This window comes from Rhinolophus sinicus, chromosome 10, assembly GCF_057876585.1.
Source record: "Rhinolophus sinicus isolate RSI-liver-muscle chromosome 10, RSI-T2T, whole genome shotgun sequence".
In the NCBI taxonomy this organism is placed as follows: Eukaryota; Metazoa; Chordata; class Mammalia; order Chiroptera; family Rhinolophidae; genus Rhinolophus; species Rhinolophus sinicus.
Window position 1 is genome coordinate 2,970,785 of NC_142510.1, and position 19,871 is coordinate 2,990,655.

A 19,871-nucleotide genomic window follows, 5' to 3' on the forward strand; every position below is an offset into this window, starting at 1 on the left:
TAAGTACTCTTGCACTTGGGAAGATGGTCACCCAACACTATTCAGCAACAAAAGTAAGCAACAAAATGACATGTCAACATTTGCCCTCGTGTGGTTTTAAAACTCTGTATGTATATGACTAACTAGCTAATTTGCAAGGTATTCAAAGTGGTTTTCTCTGGATGATAAGAATTTTCCTTTTCTTTCCTTCGTTCTTCTCTTCTTCCCTTCCTCTCTCCATCTGCATATTATTTTAACATCTCTACTTTCCATTATTTTTCTTCAATGATGAATATAATACCGTGTTTCCCCGAAAATAAGACCTAGCTGAACAATCAGCTCTAATGTGTCTTTTGGAGCAAAAACTAATATATGACCCAGTATTGTATTATACTATAGTATACTATATTATACTTATATTATATTATATTATACTATATTATATAGACCTAGTCTTATATTATAATAAAATAAGACCAGGTATTATGTTATATTATATTATACCATATTAGATTATATTATACTATACTATACTATATTATAAAGACCTGGCCTTATATTATACTAAAATAAGACCAGGTCTTATATTGATGTTTGCTCCAGAAGACGCATTGAGCTGATGGTCCGGTGGGTCTTACTTCTGGGGAAACAGGGTAGTGAGTAAGTTAAGGAGGAAAGACACTTGGCGCTGTCCATGGTGCCGCACTAGCACAGTGACTTAGGTCCTGGCTTTTTCTCCCAAATCAGGGACAGTGAGTACATTTGCTTGGGCAAGAGCACCCTTAGTTTTTCTTGGTTTTTGATTTCTGTCTTGATGAGACTCTTGTGGATTTGTTTTATTCTTCTGGAGAATAACTAAACTTATGTTTCACCTCTTAGGAAGCCGACTTCACACACTCCTCCTGTTAAAAGCTTTTACCCCTGGCTCTCTTTCTTTCCACCCCAACACTTCAGAACCCACCCCACAGACCTGTTAACCACCTCAAATGTGTCCCCACCATGATGACCCTACGGAGTCTGAGTTGTTTCCTTCAGACCACATCCTCTCCGTGTGTCACCTTTCTCTCGTGGCCTGTTCACTCTTCCCATGTGCTCAGCATTTTTTCCAGCCTGAGCAGATGAAGACAGGTAGAGGCTGGGTTGGCTGTATTCCCAGAGCCCAGCATTCCAGAGTCAGTGCTCAATAAGTATTGTTGGTGGGAATGGAGGTACTGGCCATTACGGAAGCGGCACTGTGGTCCCTCTGGTTTCCATCGGCTGTTTCTGCACGTGGCTGGTCTCAGCTGCCCAGCCACCCCTTTCCGTTTCTGGGCCTGGAACGTGGCTTTAGGTCCTATCTCCGTCCTGGGTACCACGTCCTACACTAGCATTTGGGGATAATGCATTTGGTGTGGAGGAAGAAGTAGATGTGAGACAGAGTGTGGTTTGGGGAATTGTTCCTTTAAAATAATTTTTTCATTAAAATAGTTACATATACTCACTGAGGCAACTTGGAAAACAGAGAAATATAGAAGAAAGAAAAAAAACCTCATCCATTCTTTTTGATACCCAGGAAAATCACTATTAACATTGTAATGTATTTCTTCCAGTCTTGTTTTCATCTGTAGTTTTTCCTTTATCTTTCAAAGCTGTGGTTCTCCACTATGCATATATTATTTTTATTCTGAATCGAAATTCATTGAGCTCAAGTTTTCCCCAAAACATGTTTTTAATGTTTGTGGAATACGTGGAGTGCATTTACTATGATTTAATTAATTATTGCTTTATTGTTTGGACATTGATTTTTGATTTTTTGGATGGTTAAAAATAACGCTACAGTCAATATTTTTTAAGTCCGTTCTTTTGTAATGATTCCCAAAGATGGAATTTCTGAGCTAAAGGGTATGACCCACTTTTTGTGGCCCTGGGTATGAGCACCAAACGGCTTTATGAAAAGGCACAAGTGGTTGCCACTGAGACCCCAAATGCCCCATGACCCGTCCTTCGGGAAGCCAGCTGCAGCTCTCAGGATGTATTAGTAGGACAGCAGTCAGCTGCTAAAGACGCCTCCAAACAGAGGGGAAGTTCAGGCCACCACACACTCGCTGGCTGGGCCGTGACTATGCTTTCTGGGTCCGTGATACTCTGCTGCTTCTTCTTTCCAGGGCCCCCTTAGGGCTGAAGGGGTGATGCTCCAAGTGGGGGCTAACCCGCGATCCCATCAATTCCTCTCAGCACCTTCAGAGGCCTGCGGGGCCCTTTTGGGGTTGCCTCTTCTCTCTCCATTCTTGGTTTCTCAGTTGCGCCCTTTGGATCTTGCCCGAGACTGTCTTTGGCAGTTCTGAAACAAAGGCCACCTAGTGACCGTGACACAAAAACATTTAGATGTCACCATTTCCCAGGAAGACTTTTGTCTTGAAAGAGCCCTTACCCTCTGCCACGCCCGCGGAAGGCCTCCACGATTCATGGTTTTCTCCCAAAGCAACAGTCATGACACACAGAGGGCCCGGAGTGCATGGCCCTTCCAACGGGGTGGTTTCAGCACCCCGCCCCCCTTTAAAAATCTGATTTATGGTCACCTCTTAGAGTGGGAACAAAAGGTGCTTTGGGGAGGACCCAGTAAAGAAACAGAGACGTGGCTGAAGCAGCAGGGAAGGTAATGAGTGTTGCGGTCTCCCCAGTGCCTGGACCTACGTGTGCCCCCCCCCCCCGCGGTGTCCCAGAGTATCATGTCCTGGAACCTCCGGCGTTTACCTTCCTGGGGTACTTGTACGGAGCGGTCACCCTCTTCACGTGCTCCTGTAGTTCGCGGGTCAGTTCCTCTGGATCACGAGAGGAGTAGGATGGAGACAGGACTATAAATGCCTTTACCACCTGCCGGAACCAAGACAAAAACAGAAACAGGCCTTGTATGACAAGAAGGCTCTCCCGGTTCCTCGGGTTCAGCCAGCAGAAGGAGCACCAACGACCATTTGTTTTTCTCCTGTCGCCTGCCTTTCCCGATCAACTATTGGGAGCGCTGGTTCTTGGGGGGATGATGTCGGACTCCCCCCTATTTCCCAGATTACTCTCCAGACCCGAAACGACACCATGAGGAACCCACGTGCTTCTCTTAAGACGCAAATACTCTGGGGAGAGGAACGCCACCGTCTCCTCCAGGCTCATCCCTCCCAGGTTTCCCTGCCGAGGAAGGTACCATGTTTCCCCGAAAATAAGCCCTAATCGGAAAAGAAGCCCTAGCATGATTTTTCAGGATGACGTCCCCTGAACATAAGCCCTAATGTGTCTTTTGGAGCAAAAGTTAATATAAGACCCGGTCTCCTTTTCAGGGAAACATGGGAGTTAGGTGTGGTTTCGGACAGACTGGACTGGGGGAAAACGCAGACCACTTTCAGGGGCCAGTGGGTCTTTTTCTGAGACAACAGGTCTCAGAGCACTTCCGATCAGCACACATTTTCCACTTTCCACTGCAATGGCAACTGGACCTGGAGCTGAGCTGCGCCCTCCACAGCTAAGACTGAAAGGACAGCAACTTGACTTGGAAAAAAGCCCTGGAAGTACACACTGTTCCCCAATAAAGTCCTGTTCCCCTTCCCCAATAAGATCTTAAAAAAAAAAAAGTGCACAGGCCTATGAATGAGCTAAACCTCCTATTCTGTCGACTCCTCTGGGATCCATGGGAAGGAATTGGCGTTTCTCCTGGGAAAGGCCAGCCGATTACATTTGGCCAGCTTTGAATACTTATTCTGTCATCCTTCAAATTAACAAGCACGTCTGGCGTGCTTGCTGTACCCTCATCTGCAAGTAGAAAAGGACCTTTTGTTGGAGAGGATGGACGACAACCTCTGCACCTGTCGCCAGTATCTCCCCGTTTGGGAGTCAGGGTGTTTGGACCCAGTTCTGTGTCCCCTTGTGTTTACAGCTTCTCACGGTGTCCCTCTAGAGAGTATTTACGTCTCTAAGGACGTGAGGTCAGTGCTTGACCGGGAGGAGTGTGTGTGTCTCAGGGTGGCTTTCAGACTCGGGGGTACCTGGAGCCGGGTAAGATATGCAGGGACTTGGGCCTTGCAGCTTGCTCTGCTGGGTGCAAATAAGCACAGAAACTGGAGGCGGTGTTCTTGGCGGGACTATTACCTCCCCTCGGATGGGGTCTGGGCTGCTGACCACGGCAGACTCCACCACAGCTGGGTGTTCGGCAAGGGCGCTTTCCACTTCAACGGGCCCGATCCGGTAGCTGGAAGAGCAAAACAAAGTCTTCCAAGACACGTCCCCTCTCCCAGGATGCTCCGGAGGGAGGAGGAGAGAGCAGACAGCTTGACCTTGAGGAATTGATCACGTCGTCATTTCTTCCCAGGAACCAGAAGTAGCCCTCCGTGTCCTTGTGGGCTCGGTCCCCCGTGATGTAAAAGTCCCCCCGTTCTGACTCGGCTGTCTTCTTAGGATTGTCCTGAAAGACAAAGAAAACCCGGGTAGGCCCATCTGGGCAGTGACTCAGGCCAGCTGAGCCCGAGCTGCCCTCAGCGGGACGTCTCGCCATTCCCAAAGACCAAGCTGGCCAGAGTTTCCCACTGGACAAGGAACCGTGAGCTGCTGGGTTTTCCCTCTTAATGGCAGAAAATGACCAAGGATGGCAACCCGCAACCGTCCTTAGACGGGTCGGAGGAAGGAGGCAGCTGGGCACAAAGCCACCGGCTCTGTTTTCTCACCCAAGGGAATGTACTGAAACTCTGTGGTCAGGTAGAGAATCGGGGGCTCTGGTCAAAATGCAAGGGTAGGGGAAAGGGAAAAAAAAAATCAAACTCTGATCCCCAAAGTTTTAAAGACAAAGCTACTAGTCAGCAAGAGAAAGAAATGCCAGATGCAGGAACCGTCATTAAGATGACGTCATCCGTTTGCACGCTCAGACACACCCACCTTTAGGCCCTGCGTCCTGTACATGCTAGTTGATTGACATCGGATACGTCGCTCCATCTTTCTAGCTTCCTTATCGATAATGGCACTGTATCAACAATGGTTTCAGCCGACCTCTCACACAGGTATTGACGGGTTTAAGGGGACAGGCGTTTGCAAAGCGTGTGGCACCACGCTTGGCACAGAACAATCACTGTGAAAGGGCCCTTCCTGCCACTCACCAAATAGCAACGAAAGAAGCAGAAGGGCCGCTCGGGTCTGACGCGGACAGCCACGTTCCCCTCTTCTCCCGGAGGCAGGATGTTTCCCTCGTCGTCCACAATCTGGTGGGGAAGGGCAGGGCGGTGTGTGGATGTGGGCGCAGCCAGGCCACCCGCCAGGCTGACCCGCCAGCCGTGCCTGCTCTTGTGCACCTGGACGTGGGTTTTGTCCTCCTCACCGACGTCTGGGAGAGGCCACCTACCTGCACGTCGTACGGTGCGCAGGCTTTCCCCATGGAGCCTGGCTTGATGGTGGTACCTTTCAGATTGGCGCAGATTAGGACCTGGCAAGAAACCAGGACGGATAAGTCGGCAGGAGCCTTGTCTTTCCTGGCCCTTGCCTTCCTCTCACTGTGCCTTCCAGCTCCTTCGCCCCCCTCCTTTCTTCTCTCCCGCCCTCTTGCTTCCTCCCCACTCCTCTTCTTCTTTCCTCTCTCCTTTCCACAGTGACCGAACATTTCCTGAGCACTCTGGTGGGCACGCAGACATAAAGCACAAATGTGTCCCTGCGTCAGCAGACGCAGCTGATGGCCGCATGTCTGCTCAGATGGCTGTAGAGGACACTGGTTAAGATCATGGGCTGTGACCAGGGGCAGACGTTGGCTCTCCTGGTGGAGACAGACGCCACCCTTGGCCGTGGGAGTTGGTTTACTGACCATGCAGCCAGGGTGAAATGATTATACCTTGAACCCGAAAGGGAAGAAAAGCTGGTGGAGTTTTGTTATCAGGGTGTCCTTCCTGTGGGGCAGGGCGGTCCCTGACAGGTGTCACAGAGATGGCAGCCGGAAAGGCAGGAGGCTGTGAGGACGAGTCCCCACTCCTGGCTGAGGGCGCAGAGGGAGGTGAGCCGCACGCACCGTTTCAGACTGGCCATAGCCTTCATGCACCTCCAGGCCTGTCTGCTTCTTCCACTTCTCGCTCACGTCGGGATTGAGGGCTTCTCCTCCAGTCACGCAGTGCCTCAGGCTCTGAAACTGGTACCTTTCTCATCGGGGAAAACAAGGCCACCTGTGTGGGGTCCCCCATCCCCACCTCTTCCTCCAGCCCTGCTGCCTGAGTCCAGGCACCGAAAGACGCTAGAGTGCCATCTCCCAGGCTTTCTAGTCTGTTCCAAGTGCCCCCTCCTCTTTGCAGGCAGGTTGCCCATGGACAGATAAGCTTTCTAAACAAATCAATCCTATCTGAGTTTGGAATAAAATCAACACTTTCTCTAATCTCACAGAAGTAGATATTGCCACGGGAACGGCCTGTGGGTGTGTGGTGGAAAGACAGCCCAGCTCAGGTGTAGAAGTTTCAGACTGTTTTAAATCTATTTGGTTCCATCTGGGTGCAAACTCCTGGGGCCAGAAGTTCATTCTTGAGGGGCGTCTGCAAAGGATATGGTGTGTATGCTTGAGTGTGTGTGTGTGTGTGTGTGTGAGAGAGAGAGAGAAAGAGAGAGGGAGAGATGAAATGAGAGGGTGGATGTGCATGTGGGTACTTGTTGCTGTATATTCACACACTTAGGTCCCCGAAACACCAAACAGGTGGGCGGTACCTAGTCAGATCCTCCTGTACAAGCAGCCGGTAGATCGTGGGGACGGAGCAGTAGGTGGTGATCGGGAACCTGGAGAGAGTCTGAACCAAAACAAAGGGTGGAAGATCTTAGAGGTACTGGGGTGGGGCTTCGTGGAGATGGAGCAGGCGAATTGGCCACGGACGCAGGCCTTTTCTCCCGCAAACTCAAAACCTGTATCCCACTCCTCTCGTTTACACCCGACCCGTCAGAGGTGTTTGGCAAAACTCTTACATTCAGGATGACCTTGGCCTCAACTTGGGGCAGCTCATGCACAAAAACGCAAGAGCCATTGTGCCAGGCAGAGAAGAGGGTCCAGGCTGCTTTCACCCAGCCAGTGTCAGTCGTGTTCCAGAAGATGTCCGATTCTGTCAAGGCCATGAATTGCCTGCCAACGATTAGAGAAAAGTCTGAACCCTCAGCAGGTGCTTCTAGCAACCCTTTAAAAAGGATTCCGTTCTCCGTGTTGCCTTCTTTTGCAGCCTTGCCCACACTGGGTAGTCACGTCTGCAGATCAAAGAACCAGAAATCTACCTTTATCTCAGCAAGCATTTATCGAGCACCTTCTATATCCCTGTGCTGTAGGCTAGTGACACAGAATTCCAAAGACAGATTCCATGCCTTCAAGTAGGTTGTAGTCAGTCCACTGGGGTTGTAGACAAGGGAACAAATGATCCCAATACCGTGTGATAAGGGCTCGTTATTGATTCATCCAACGTTTATTCAGCACGTATTCTGGACTCAGCGTGAGGGTATAGGAATGAATGATGCGTCTTTCTAGGAAGCAGGTGTTTCTACGAAGGCCCTGGAGAGCATGCTTTTTCATAGGAGTTAAACACAGGGCTTCCTTATGCCGTTACAGAGAGATGGGCACCTAACCCAGAGAAAGGATGGAGGTGGGTCTGGGAAATCCTTCCATAGAGGAGGTGACACCTGAGCTAGAGGTAAACAATGCGTGGGGATTACATAGGTGCGGCAGAGAAGGGAGCATGGCACAGGGCCTGCAAGCATGGAAAGTAGAAAAGTGGTCATGTCCCCACATAAGACACACGCTCCCCTGGTCCGCGCCCTACGCACTGGCCGCTCCCCCTTTACTGCAGAAATGCCTCAGGGGCGTGGCTCTGAACCTCTTTTCAACTCATGTTCCTCTTTGCTGATCTCATCCAATCCCATGGCCTTTGGTGCCATCTCCATGCTGACGAGACCAGCACAAACCTTTCTCGTGAACTCTAGACAGGTATCTCCAACCACCTACTCCACACCTCCACTTTGGACTTGGGGTAGGGAGATGGCTAATAAGCATCTGAAACTTGCAATGCCCCCCAAAAGCGCCTCATTTTCCTCCCGCCGGACAGTTCATCCCACGGTCACCCTGTCAGTGAATGTTTCTGGTTGTTCAGGCCATCAAACTTGGGGTCACCCTTGACTTTCTCTCTCACCTCCTATCAAATCTGTCAGCAAATCTTATGAGGTCGACATTCAAAATGCATTCGGAATCTCACCCTCTCTTGCTCTTTCCCCTGCTGGCTACCGGGCGAGCCTCTCCCCTTGCCTCTTAAAGCACTGGCCTCTTAGGGGGACCTCTGCTCCATCCCTTGTCCCCTATAGTTTATCCTCAACCCAATATCCTCAGTGATCCTTTGAAAAAACAAATCAGCTCATGTCCCTCCCCTGCTCAAAATACTGCAATGTCCCTCAAAAAGAATTAAGCATAGAATTAGCCTATGACCCGGCAATTCCCCTTCTGGGCATACACCCAAAAGAATTAAAAGCAGGGACGCAAACTGGTGTTTGGACGCTCAGTTCCCAGCAGCAGCAGCAGCATTCACAGCAGCCAAAAGGCGGAAGCGACCCGTGTCCACAGATAAATAAAACTGGCATGTGCATGGAATGGAATAGTATTCAGCCTTGAAAAAGAAGGCAGTTCTGACACAGACCACACATGGATGAAACTGGAGGACGTTACACTAAGCGAAATAAACCGGTCACAAGAAGACCAATATTGTGTGATCCCAATTACACAAGGTTCCCAGAGGAGTCAAATTCGTAGACAGAACGGAGACAGCGGTTGTCAGGGCCTGGCGGGCTGGGGGTGGGGAATGGCGCCGTACTGTGTCCCAAGGACAGAATTTCAGACTTGTGATACGAAAGGTTCTGAAGATGGGTGGTGGGGACGATGAATGTATTTAACACCACTGAACTGCACACTTGAGAATTTACAACGGTAAATTTTACGTTACATATCTGTTACCCCGATTTTTAAAAACACCTCTGATGGCTTCTCACCTTACTCAGAGTAAAGCCCCAGAGCCTTCAGAGCCTACCTGATTTGTCCCCTTGTTAGCGCTCTGACCCCTACTCCTGCCACTTTCCTCCAGCTCACTCCCCTACTTTCTGTTTCTGGGACCCGCCAGACGCGCGATCCCCCGGTACCTTGAACAGGCCACAAAACCCAGTCCGTAGCTGGCATGGGAGTGCTCAACCATCTTGGGGGACCCCGTAGTGCCACTTGTGAAGAAGATGGACATCGGGTCCCGACTCTTGGTCCTCACACAGCTGTGTTCTGCAGACGCCTCCCTGGAAAATACAAAACCACTAGGTGGTTACTGGTAGTAGGAAGAGTCGGGGCTACAAAGGTATTATAGCGGCGCTAGTCACGTTTCCCTACACACTGCGTGTGAGGCCGTGTGCTGGGCGCCCTAGCTGGCTCTGGCTCTGACTTCTACGGTCACTGCCCTGTAGGTGTCATCAGTATAACCCCATGCAGGAGTCTCAGACATGGCCAACAGACTCACTCAAAGGCGCCCAGGGCACGAGCCCTTCCCGGGGGAGCGCACACACATCCACGTCCAGGCTTCATTTCAGCACAGCTGCACCCCACCCTCAATTCCTGCTCACTCACCGGGTTTCCTAAACTTGGAGTTTTGAGATCTGGGTCATTCCTAAAATTCTGCGATCTGCTGAATCGTCTCACCCCCTGGCTCTCAACTCTGGCTGTACCTTTGGGTCAGTTTTTCAAAGAAATGCCCCTGCCCAAGTCCCCAGCCTAGAGAAAATGAAATCAGAATCTTTCACGTTGGGTCTGGGCAGTGGTGATACTTTCTTTTTTCTTTTAAAGCTCCTCAGGTAATTCTAATGACAGCCAAAACGGAAAGCCACTGCTCTAGACCCAGCTGGCAGCTCATCAAAACCGCCTGGGCAGATCTCTTAAAATACGATTCCTGGGGCCCTTGCTCAGCTATGTCTGGTTAAGTAGGTCAGACGTGGGGCCCTGGAATCTGTCTTTAACACAGCACACATAAATAAATTAATAATTTAAAAGATAACTTCCTATCATTTTATGGTTGAAAGTTTACATTCCAGTGCAGGCAGGAACCATCTAGACGTATTTCCCAGGTCCTCACACTTTTAGATATACATTTTGTGCTTAATACTTACACATGCTGAGTATTTTCTGTTCAGGTTTCTGCTGCTAATCATTATATTGAAATGTAATGAAAATATATTAGAGAAAAACATAATAGGTTGGAAATAGAGTATTTTGGAAAATACGGGATGCGTTATTTATGATGCGTACTTATAATCCTAAAAATGATAGCACGTTTAAGTAAATGTGGCACAAAGTTCTCTTTTAAATAAAGCTAGGGACGAGAGACAAATGCCGATAGGAGTCACAAAATAAAGTAAAACAGCGCGCAGGTGAGTCTGATGCAGGCGTCCTACGGGATGGGCATTCGTTACTTAACGGTGCAGCCCCTGACGGGGGTGCCTCTTGCTGCTTCCGGCCTCGGATCACCTCAGTCTCAAATGCCAAGATAGGTTTCCACCAGGACCTTGTTCGAAAGCAAATGGCTTTGGTTCTATCCCAACTCTGACCTGACTACGTGTTAGCATCTCGAGCGAGTCACTTCACGTTTCCAAGTCTCACTTTCCTCATCTGTGAAGTTGGGAGTCAGTGCCTTTCTTAGAGTTGTCCCAAACCACTCTCACCATAATAGAGGCAAATACACAGAAAAGTGAGTGACAGTTCCGGTACTGACTGAGTGAGTGACTTTGAAAGATCTTAGGTGGTCAGGTCCCTCTGGCTTCCACAGTGAGCGTCCCTCTCCGATTCGCTCCCTTGGCGTGCAGTCAGTTCTGTCATTTCAAGGGGAAATAAACGCCGCGGCCTCGTTTTTATGCTTTATCGGGAGAGCCCCAACTTACCAGAGGAGTTCCCTGAAGTTCATCCAGCCTGGCCGACTGCCATCGGACACCAGCAGCTTGGTCTGCAGGGAAGGGCAGTCGGCGCTAATGGCGTCCACCCTCGGAGCCAGGGAGCCACTGGTGATAATGGACTTGGCCCTGGACTCCTGCAGTCGGTACTTGAGGTCCTTCTCTGTCAGCTGAGAGGTGCCCGGAATCATGACGACCCCTGCGAGCACACAGAGAAATGACTAGACATCAGGGGCAGACCCCTGTGACGAGGTCCAGGCCAGAAATCCCTATCAAAGAGCCATGAAGTCTCAGAGGGAAAGCAAGGTCTCTCACCCATCCCTGCCTTGTTCTCTACACGCTGGAAGCTCCCAAACCACAACCAGCAGAAAATACGTTTGCTTTGTCCAACTCAGCATTTAAAAAATGTATTTAATCGTCAACATTCAAAGACTGAGTTTTTTGAATAGAAACCCAGAATTTTCTATGACAAAGTCAGAAGTTCTGGAGACACTGGCCCTCGTTCCCACGGGGAAACGTGGTTGGGGTTGAGAAGCAGCTGCCCCGGTGGAATGAGGCACATGACCTCCAGGTAACCGCCGTCCTCAGCGCTCCCTACTGCCTGCCACTGGCCTGCTTTCATCGCTTACGTCATTGTCGGACCCCGGGACACAATCCACTTTGTGATTTGGGGCAAAGGGAAGGCAACACAACTGCACACAGAGCTCCGCTCGCTCCATCTCCCAAGCCTCGCGGACACCACAGCCTGGCAGCTTGTGTGGGCGCCACCGGGTTGCCTCCGCCCTGCTCACTGACCTGCCCGCATGCAGGCCACGCTGGTCAGCCACCACTCCGGGACCCTCGGGAGGACCAGCAGCATTCTGTCCCCAGGCTGCAGGCCGCACGCGCCCCCCAGCACGTTAGCTGCCTTCCTGGACAGCGTCCCCAGCTCTTCAAAGCTCCACTTGACCTCGGCTCCGTCGCCACTGACCCACCAGAACGCGGGGTTCGGGGGCCGGTGCCCAGCCTAGACAGGAAAGCAGGCAGGAAAGAAACAGAAACCACGTGGTGAGGATGTTTGTTGGCGCGTTGTTGTTTTTAACTTAAGCTTTTATCAGAGTCATGACAGTCACAGGGTTCAAAAACCAAAGCAATATGAAAAAATACGCACTGACTGGCCTTGTTTTCACCCTTTCCCCACTTCAGCTCCCTCGGTGAATAGTACTTTTACTTTCTTGCCTATTTTCCCAGTGTTTCTTTAGGCAAACACAATAAGTACACTCTTTTTTCCCATGCCACCGTTTTAATGGATTTGCACTGTCCTGTCTCTTCCCCTTTTTACTGAGGTACAGGTCTTCATAAAATTCACCATTTTTAAGCGCACAATTCAGTGGTTTTTAGCTTGTTCACAAAGTTGGGTAACCATCACCATTTATCTAATTCCAGAACATTTGCATGATCCTAAAAAGAACGACTGTACAGATTTAGCAGTCAGTCTCTAGCCTCTGCTTCCCCAGCCCCCGGCAACCACTAAGTTCCTTTCTGTCCCTATGGATTTGCCTACCTCGCACATCTCATGTGAAGGCCAATACGTGGCCTTTCGTGTCTGGTTTCTTTCACCCCGCATACTGTTTTCAAGGTTTATCTGTGTGATAGCGTGTGTCAGTGCTGCATTCCTTTTAATGGCTGAATAAATATTCCATCGTGTGAATGGACCACATGTGTTCACATCCATTCCTCAGCCGACAGGCGTTCGTGTTGCTTCCACGTGTTGGGCTGTTACGAATAATGTTGCTATGAACACGTGTATACACGTTTTTGTGTAAATGGATGTTGTCTGTTCTCTTGGATACACACCCAGGAGTGGAATTGCAAGGTCATGTGATAACTGTACGTGTAACTTTCTGCAGAACTGCCAAGATCTTTTCTACGGCGCCGGCACCATTTTACATTCCTACCCGCAATGTATGAGTGTTCTAATTTCCCTACATCTCTGCTGACACTCAATAGTGTACTTTTCTGTTTATTTTGTTTTTGTGTTTAGCCAGGTTACTCTGTGTGAAGTCATATCTCACTGTAGTTGGGATTGCATTTCCCTAGTGAGTAAAGATGTTGAGTGTCTTCCTATGTGTTAATTGGCCGTTTATGTTCCTTAGAAAAATGTCTATTCAGATTCTTATCCCATGTTCTAATTGGGTTATTTGTCTTTTTATTGTTGTGTTTGAGTTCTTGAAATACCTGTGGGTACTAGATGCTTAACAGCTACGTGATTTGTGAATATTTTCTCCCGTTCTCTGGGCTGTCTTTCACATTGATATACAAATGCAATCAATTTTCATGAAGTCCAGTTTCTCTGTTTTTGTTTTTTCTTTCTTCTGTTGCTTGTGCATTAGCAATCATAGCCTAATCCAGGACATACACCTATATTATGATTTTTGTTCCTTCATTTAGGTCTTTGATCCATTTTGAGCTGATTTTTGTATGCGGTGTGAGGCAGGGACCAGAGTCATTCTTTCACCTGTGAATACCCAGTTGTGCCAGCACCTTTGGTTGGAAAGACAATTCTTTCCCCATGGACTGTCTTTGGCACCTTTGTTGAAAACTGATTGGCCATAGATTTATCGGTTTATTTCTGGATTCTTCATTCTATCCCATTCATCCATGTCTGTCCTTATGCCAGCGCCACTGTCTTTCTTTGTTTTTAATTACTTGCTTACTATCACTTGGCAGTAGGTTTTGAAATAGGAAGGTGTGATTTCTCCAGTTTTGTGTTTCTTTTCCAAGATGGTTTTGGCTATTATGAGTCCCTTCCACTTCCCTATGAATTTTTGGACAAGCTTGTCTATTTCTGCAAAGAAGTCTGCTGGGATTTTGATAAAGATTGCACTGAGTCTATAGATCAATTTGAGATGTGTTGTCATTATTTTTGCAACCTTATAATTTCTGCTTTAATGGCAATCAAGTTTTCAAAAATACAGTTCAACTTACCCATTTAGAAGCAGTTAAGCGTCTATGTATAATATAAAGGCTAATATTTCCTGGCAGTCCTTGGTCCCTGAAAGTGGAACTTCATTGGATATGTTTTAAGCTTTTGTAAAAATAGTCATTAAAATATGTTATTTTTGCATAATGAGGCAATATGTCAGGGGGTTTTCTTTAAAGATTCATCCGAATCTTTAACAAGTGTTTTTTTTTAATAAACATTCCCTATGTTACTCCAGCTTTTGATTAGTTTCCAGAGTTCTGAAAAATGTTGATTCTAACCATTTTCCTAAGGTTTTCTCTGCTGTTGTTGTTGCTTTTATGGAGGAGAGAGTTTTTGAGAGTCCCTTTTCCCACCATTTTTGCTGCTGACTTAACCCAGTTTGTTTTTATCAGGAGAAATCTCCCAAAGATGACCCTGGTTTGGCATGAAGAGCGTAGAAATAAGGGAACATGCTGGCGCCATCTCTTGTAGACTCTCCTCATTTAATTCTCACAACCACTCCGGGGGGCATGTGGTACAACTCCCATTTTGCAGATGAGAACACTGAGCTCCAAGGAGCTTAGGGCACTTGTTCAAGGTCACACTTGCGGTGGGATGACCCACGCCCGTCTGACTGCAATGCCTGCGTTTATGTCTCGGTCATTCTCCACTAATTTTACCGTGCCTGCTCACAGCGTTACTTTCCTCATAACTTTTCTTTCAACAAGCTCTTCTTAAAATGAACATAAATACTTTATTTTGAAATAAAGTTTATATTCCCCGACTATTTAGAAAACGTCGGCATCATTAACATAAGTAAAAGATGGTTGTAAAACAGAGAGAGAGACATAAAGGACCCGTAAGGGAAGGAAAAGAAAGCAGGATACACACAGACACACACGCTGCTGTGTGTGTATCTGCTGTGGTCTGTGGAAAGCTCTGAGCTTGAGCCCTGCTCTTTCCTTATTTAGAAGAGAAGTCCGTGACGAGGACAGAGGGAGTAACAGCAGAGTTGCAGCAAAACAACAATAAAAAAGAACTTTCTCCTTCACTCGATCAGTATCAGTATGAGGGGTGTAACTGTCTCACTGTGGGATCTGGTCCCAGGAATGAGACAGCCGGGACTGGCCAAGGGATTCTAGGGCTCACACACTTGGTCAGCATTTCCCCCCACATTGTAGGGCTCCCTGAATTGTCCGGTCAAAATGTCCACATCGACATGTCCTGTAGCCTCCGGCCTCCCTGGGGTAACCGAGGGCAGCCTGTGATGTCCCAAACGGATGCTAGGATGCAGTGGACGTTACCTTTTCCAGCTGACTCCACGCGTCCAGCACGTCCTGGGCAAAGTTGAAGTACTCGGGCACCGGCCTCGTCCCCAGACAGATGGCTTCCCAGGCGGCCACCATCTTCTGAGGGACGGGTAGAGGTGGTGACTGCCCAGGAGACCTGCTGAGTCCCCGGGCACACGTCAGCGCCGGGCGGACCAGGCCTCTCAGCCACAGCCTCATGCTGCTGTCCCCTGCCTGTCACCAAAGAGAGGAGAGAGAGCATTGTCCCGAATTCTGGGATTTGGGGAGGGACGTGGTCGGCCCTGATGGGGACTGTCGTACACATGCACTCGTGGATGCTCCTGGGCTTCGGTCTTAGTTCCTCCGGGTGGTTTGGGTCACGCCTCCTCTCTGAGCCTGAGGCCCACCCCCTCCGCCTCGCCCTGCCCATGGGTCTCCGTGGGTCAGGGGCCAGCACCCAGGCTCGGCCCTTCCAAGGGAAAAAGCCTTTGGTGATTCCCGAACTGGCCTGGTAAAGCTGAGGAAAACTCGAGGGCACCGCTGGCCAACAGAAATATAATGGGAGCTACCCGTGTCCTGCTCAGCTTTCTCGCAGCGTCATTCAAAAAGTAAAGAGAAACAGGTGAAATCGGCAATAATAACACACGTTATGTAACCGGCTCTATCCTATAATTTCAACATGGAATCGATGTAAAAAAGAAATTCTTAAAGAGACATTTTATGTTCTTTTTTATTTATATTTTTTATTTTTTGGTACTGAGTCCTCAACATCCAAGGTGTATTTTATACTTAGCAGCACCTCTCAGTGTGGACGAGCCACGTACCAAGGCCAAGAGCTCCCGGTGGCCACTGCACCGGCCACGCAGCCCTGGTGCTTTGTGACTCACAGTGCAGTCTGTGCACCAGTAACATCAGCGTCACCCGGGAGCCGGTGACAACGGCAGGGCCTCCGGCGCCGCCCTGGGGCCGTGGAGCGAGACTCTGCCCTTCAGCAGGAGCCAGGTGGGCTGTGTGCCCAGGAGTTGGAGCAGTGGCCTCGTGGCTGTGTCCCCAGTTTTAGTTCACCCCCACCAAGCTGGTGATACTAACAGGAACCCAATACGGTAATGGGAACCGCCAGGGGCTGAATGTCTGTTCCTCCAAAATGCATGGGTGCAGGCCTCACCCCCAGTGTGATGGTATCAGGAGGTAGGGACTTGGGGAGGTGATGAGGTCATGAGGGCAGAGGCCTTATAAAAGGGACCTCGGAAAGCTCCCTTGTCTCTTCTGCCCCGTGAGGACACAGCAAAACGATAGTTGTTTATGGAGCAGGAAGTGGGTCCTCACCAGACACCACGTCTGCCCACGGTGCCCTGATCTTGGACTTCCAGCCTCCCAAACTGTGAGAAATCAGGGTTGTATGGACCACCCAGTCTGTGGTACTTCGGGTTTAGCAACCCAAATGGACTAAAACAATAACGTGTCCCAATAAGAAAGCCAGTAATTGTCATCCACTGAAGGCTTACCTGGAAAGTGCTTTCTCAGTATTATTTCCTTAAGTCCTTACGGCAACTCTATGATGTGTCATCTTCTCCATGTCACAGAAATAGAAAGTGAGGCTTGGAGGAGACAGGTGACTTCCAGGGCGCCCCGCCCAGGCAGGCCCAACCTCAGCTGTGGCTGTGGCCCCCAGCCCTGTTTCTGCGGCCTCAGAGCCCCCCGCCCTGACCGCCTCTCCTCTGCCCCAAGTCTGCTCCTCTGCCTCCCACCCCTGGATTCCTTGGGCCCCTGGACAGCTGGTCGTGAGAATCCCCCAGGCTCCCCCCCTCTGGATTCCTCGGGCTCCTGGACAGCTGGTCGTGAGAATCCCCCAGGCTGCTTTCCCAGGGCCCAAGGCCACTCCTTGCCTGTCACGGAAAGAGGTCTCCCCACAGTACCTGGTTCGTGAACCCAGGAAATGGCTTCTCTTCTGTTTCCGTGGAACGCTGGCCCCGGTGCCTGTGGCATTCGAGCTCATGGGACACTGGTGTGGCCAGCCTGCTGACTGAGCTTCCCACAGGGACCTTTGTCCCCAGATGCAGCCAAAAGAGGTCAGAGCCCCAAACTGGCAGGGGCCAGGGTGGCTTCATCTGGCCAGCACACTTGGAGCCAGTGAGAGCGGCCGTGTCGAGCGCTTCTCACAGCTCAGTGGCTGGGAGATTGTAAAGTCCAGCCCCAGTTTCTGGAGGGTGCCCTGGTTGTGGTGGATGATTTCCCTGAAAAGTCAGGTCACGACCTAATCTGATAAAAGAGCAGAAACTTTGATGTGGTTTAACAGGAGGGATTCAATAGTGACAATAATACAAGTCAAACACGGCCCCTTTCCTGCTCCAAACCCTCTAGTGGATTAGTGGCAGCTGGGAGCTGGGTGTGTGGATAGGAAATGACTGCAGATGGGCACATGGGATCTCTGTGAGGTGATGGAGTGGTTGTTCTGCGTTTGAGCTGTGGTCACGGCTGCCCAGCTCTGTACATTTACTACAAATAATGACAGCAGTAACAATAATGACAATAGTACAACAACTATATGAGAAGCCGCGCTGCTCTGTCCGCCATCTGTTCTTTGAAACTCTGGCTGGCTCTGAGCACAGCAGCAAACGTCTTGACCCCTAGTGTTTGCCAGTGTCTGTGGTTAAATATTTCCACCATGGCCAGTTTCAAAACACCCGAGTTTTCACAACCGGCTTGCAGAGTTCCTGAATATTTACAGTCGCTTCCAGGCCCCTGCAAGCTGTGCCCGGCCAGCACCGCGAGGTGTCTTCATGTTTGCTAGGTGTTCTGCCAGAACGTTCTCTGGCATGGGTCACTGTCTTGCCACCCACAGGTGTCGGCCCAGCGACCCTTAGTGACCCTCCTCCCCCAAATTGGAACCCGCTCCCATCTGATACTTCCCATCTCCATGCTCTGCTTGATTTTCCTCCTTAGCTTTTGTCACTTTCTAACATTCAGTGTATTTAAAAAAAAAAAAAAATATATATATATATATATATATATATATGTATGTATGTATGTATGTATGTATGTATTGTTTCCAGCTTTACTGAAGGGTAAATGTGACGACTCGATATCCTCGCAGTCTGCGTAAACGATCCCCCCACCAAGCAAATTAACGCGTCCAGCGCCTCCCGTGGTTACCCTCTAGCATTTTCTACTCACTCACTTTGTCTGCTGTCTGTCACCTCTCCCCACCATATGTACATCTGGGCAAAGATTTGAAGGAGGTGAGAGTGAAGCAGGACACCTGGGCAAAGGGCCGCCAGGCAGAGACCTGCAAGTGTCACTGTCACATTGGAGGAAGGGCAAGGCCAGTGAGGCCGGAGAAGAGTGAGGCGGAGAGGGCGCCAGGGGGGATGGCCCGGGCAGGGCTCCTGGGCGTCCAGGTAGCGTCCCGTTCACCTGGCCCATTTCATCTTGTCTAATGCTTACAACACCCCTGGGATTTGCACATCTTTTTACGGGTGAGGAAACTGAGCCTCAGAACCCCCACATGACGTGCCTAAGACCACACAGCTGCTTAGGGACAAGGCTGGGGTTCCAGTGCCGATCTGTAGGCACCGAGTTCAGGAACCTTCTGTGCCACACCCAGCTCCCCGTAGTGTTTTGTTTCTGGCCCTTCCTGTGACCTCTAGCCGCCCCCTCCTGTCCAAGCCCCTCTCAGCAAGGGTGGGGCAGGGCCCCCTCTTACTCAACAATCCCTCATTCTTCTCCAGGCCCCGCTCTGGTCCTCCAGAACCCCAACACTCAGAATTTTGCTACAGAGGCTGCTGTGGCCTCAGCGTGTTCAAGAAGCTACTTCCCAGCTGCCCGTGGGTCCTGCTCTGATCACCGACAGAAGCCAGGCCTGCCCTTGGGACCACGACTCCCCATCTCGAGCGCCTCAGAGTTGTCTGTCCTGACCCAGCTTGGCCCCAGCGGGCCTGAGAGTAACCGGACTTCCTGCAGGTACGAGCTGGGGTGAAAACTGACATTAAAGGGCCCTGCCCCGGCCACCGTCCTTCTGCCCCGCTGATTACGCCAGCTGGGTGCCCCAGACGTCAGCTCAGTCCGGACACTGTCCACTGGAGACAGCGTCAGATCCCCCAGGTTAAAGGCTCAGCCCAAGTCTGCCCCCCATGCCAGATGCCACTTGTGAAGTCCAGGCTGTCGCCTGTATCTGGGGAGCCAGTGGGCTCAGGGGGGGCACGGCACTGGGCTTTCTGCTGCTCCTGGGGGGCCCTGCTCTCTGAGCTACCCCTGCGCCCTTTACAAGGGCCCTGAGCTTAACCTGCCGCTTTGCCTCTCCTCCGGGGCCGCTGCCGAGCTGTGGGCACTGCGAGGGGGACAGTGGGCCGTGCTCAGGCCTCGTTCTCCATACACAGACTGGCGGGCGGGCGGGGACGAAGGGGAGGGAGTGATGACGTGGGCCGCCAGCCACCTGGGCTGATAAGGGCTCCTGTACCTCCTCCCGACCCTGCAGGACGACAGCCATGGGGCTGCTCTGGATATCGCTGCTGCTGGTGGCCTCGTGTGTGTCCGCTGCCCGGGGCTCGCCAGGGGACGACGACCAGGAGGATGTGAGCATCGACATGTCCCCGCCCTTGCACATCGTGGAGGAGCGCAGCTTGATGGTGCTGACACCCGCCGGCCTGACCCAGATGCTGAACCAGACCCGCTTCCTCATGGTGCTTTTCCGTGAGTGCCCCCCAGGCCCGGGGTGGGGGTGGGAGGGGTAAGACCGTCCT

At 50.4% G+C, this 19,871-nt stretch overlaps 2 protein-coding genes across 8 annotated transcripts in view; one reads left to right on the top strand and one right to left on the bottom strand.

Moving 5' to 3' along the window:
* Positions 1-19,871, top strand: part of PDILT (protein disulfide isomerase like, testis expressed) — a 123,327-nt gene that overhangs the window by 76,457 nt on the left and 26,999 nt on the right. For 2 of the 4 annotated variants that reach the window (XM_088801195.1, XM_088801193.1), the window contains 2 exons: positions 18,861-19,092; positions 19,607-19,821. In XM_088801195.1, the coding sequence (XP_088657321.1) occupies positions 19,617-19,821 (205 nt within the window). In that variant the 5' untranslated portion in view covers positions 18,861-19,092; positions 19,607-19,616. Of the gene's footprint in view, positions 1-15,922; positions 16,236-18,860; positions 19,093-19,606; positions 19,822-19,871 lie in introns of those variants that run through there. The other 2 variants (XM_088801194.1, XM_019751622.3) reach the window with 2 other exon arrangements.
* ACSM5 (acyl-CoA synthetase medium chain family member 5) lies at positions 1,399-17,261 on the bottom strand. Of its 4 annotated transcripts, none has more exons than XM_019751614.3 (15): positions 17,049-17,194; positions 16,638-16,699; positions 15,148-15,366; positions 11,695-11,905; positions 10,891-11,098; positions 9,118-9,261; positions 6,919-7,072; positions 6,667-6,746; positions 5,987-6,110; positions 5,333-5,413; positions 5,091-5,192; positions 4,278-4,405; positions 4,093-4,192; positions 2,713-2,832; positions 1,399-2,315 (listed from the first exon to the last, which is right to left on the bottom strand). In XM_019751614.3, the coding sequence occupies exons 3-15, from the start codon at positions 15,349-15,351 to the stop codon at positions 2,199-2,201; spliced, it is 1,773 nt and encodes a 590-aa protein (XP_019607173.3). In that variant the 5' UTR covers positions 15,352-15,366; positions 16,638-16,699; positions 17,049-17,194; the 3' UTR covers positions 1,399-2,198. The 4 variants fall into 4 exon arrangements, with proteins under 4 accessions (XP_019607173.3, XP_019607174.3, XP_019607172.3 ...); XM_019751615.3 differs by having other exon boundaries at positions 16,638-16,702; positions 17,049-17,159; XM_019751613.3 differs by lacking the exon at positions 16,638-16,699 and having other exon boundaries at positions 17,049-17,235.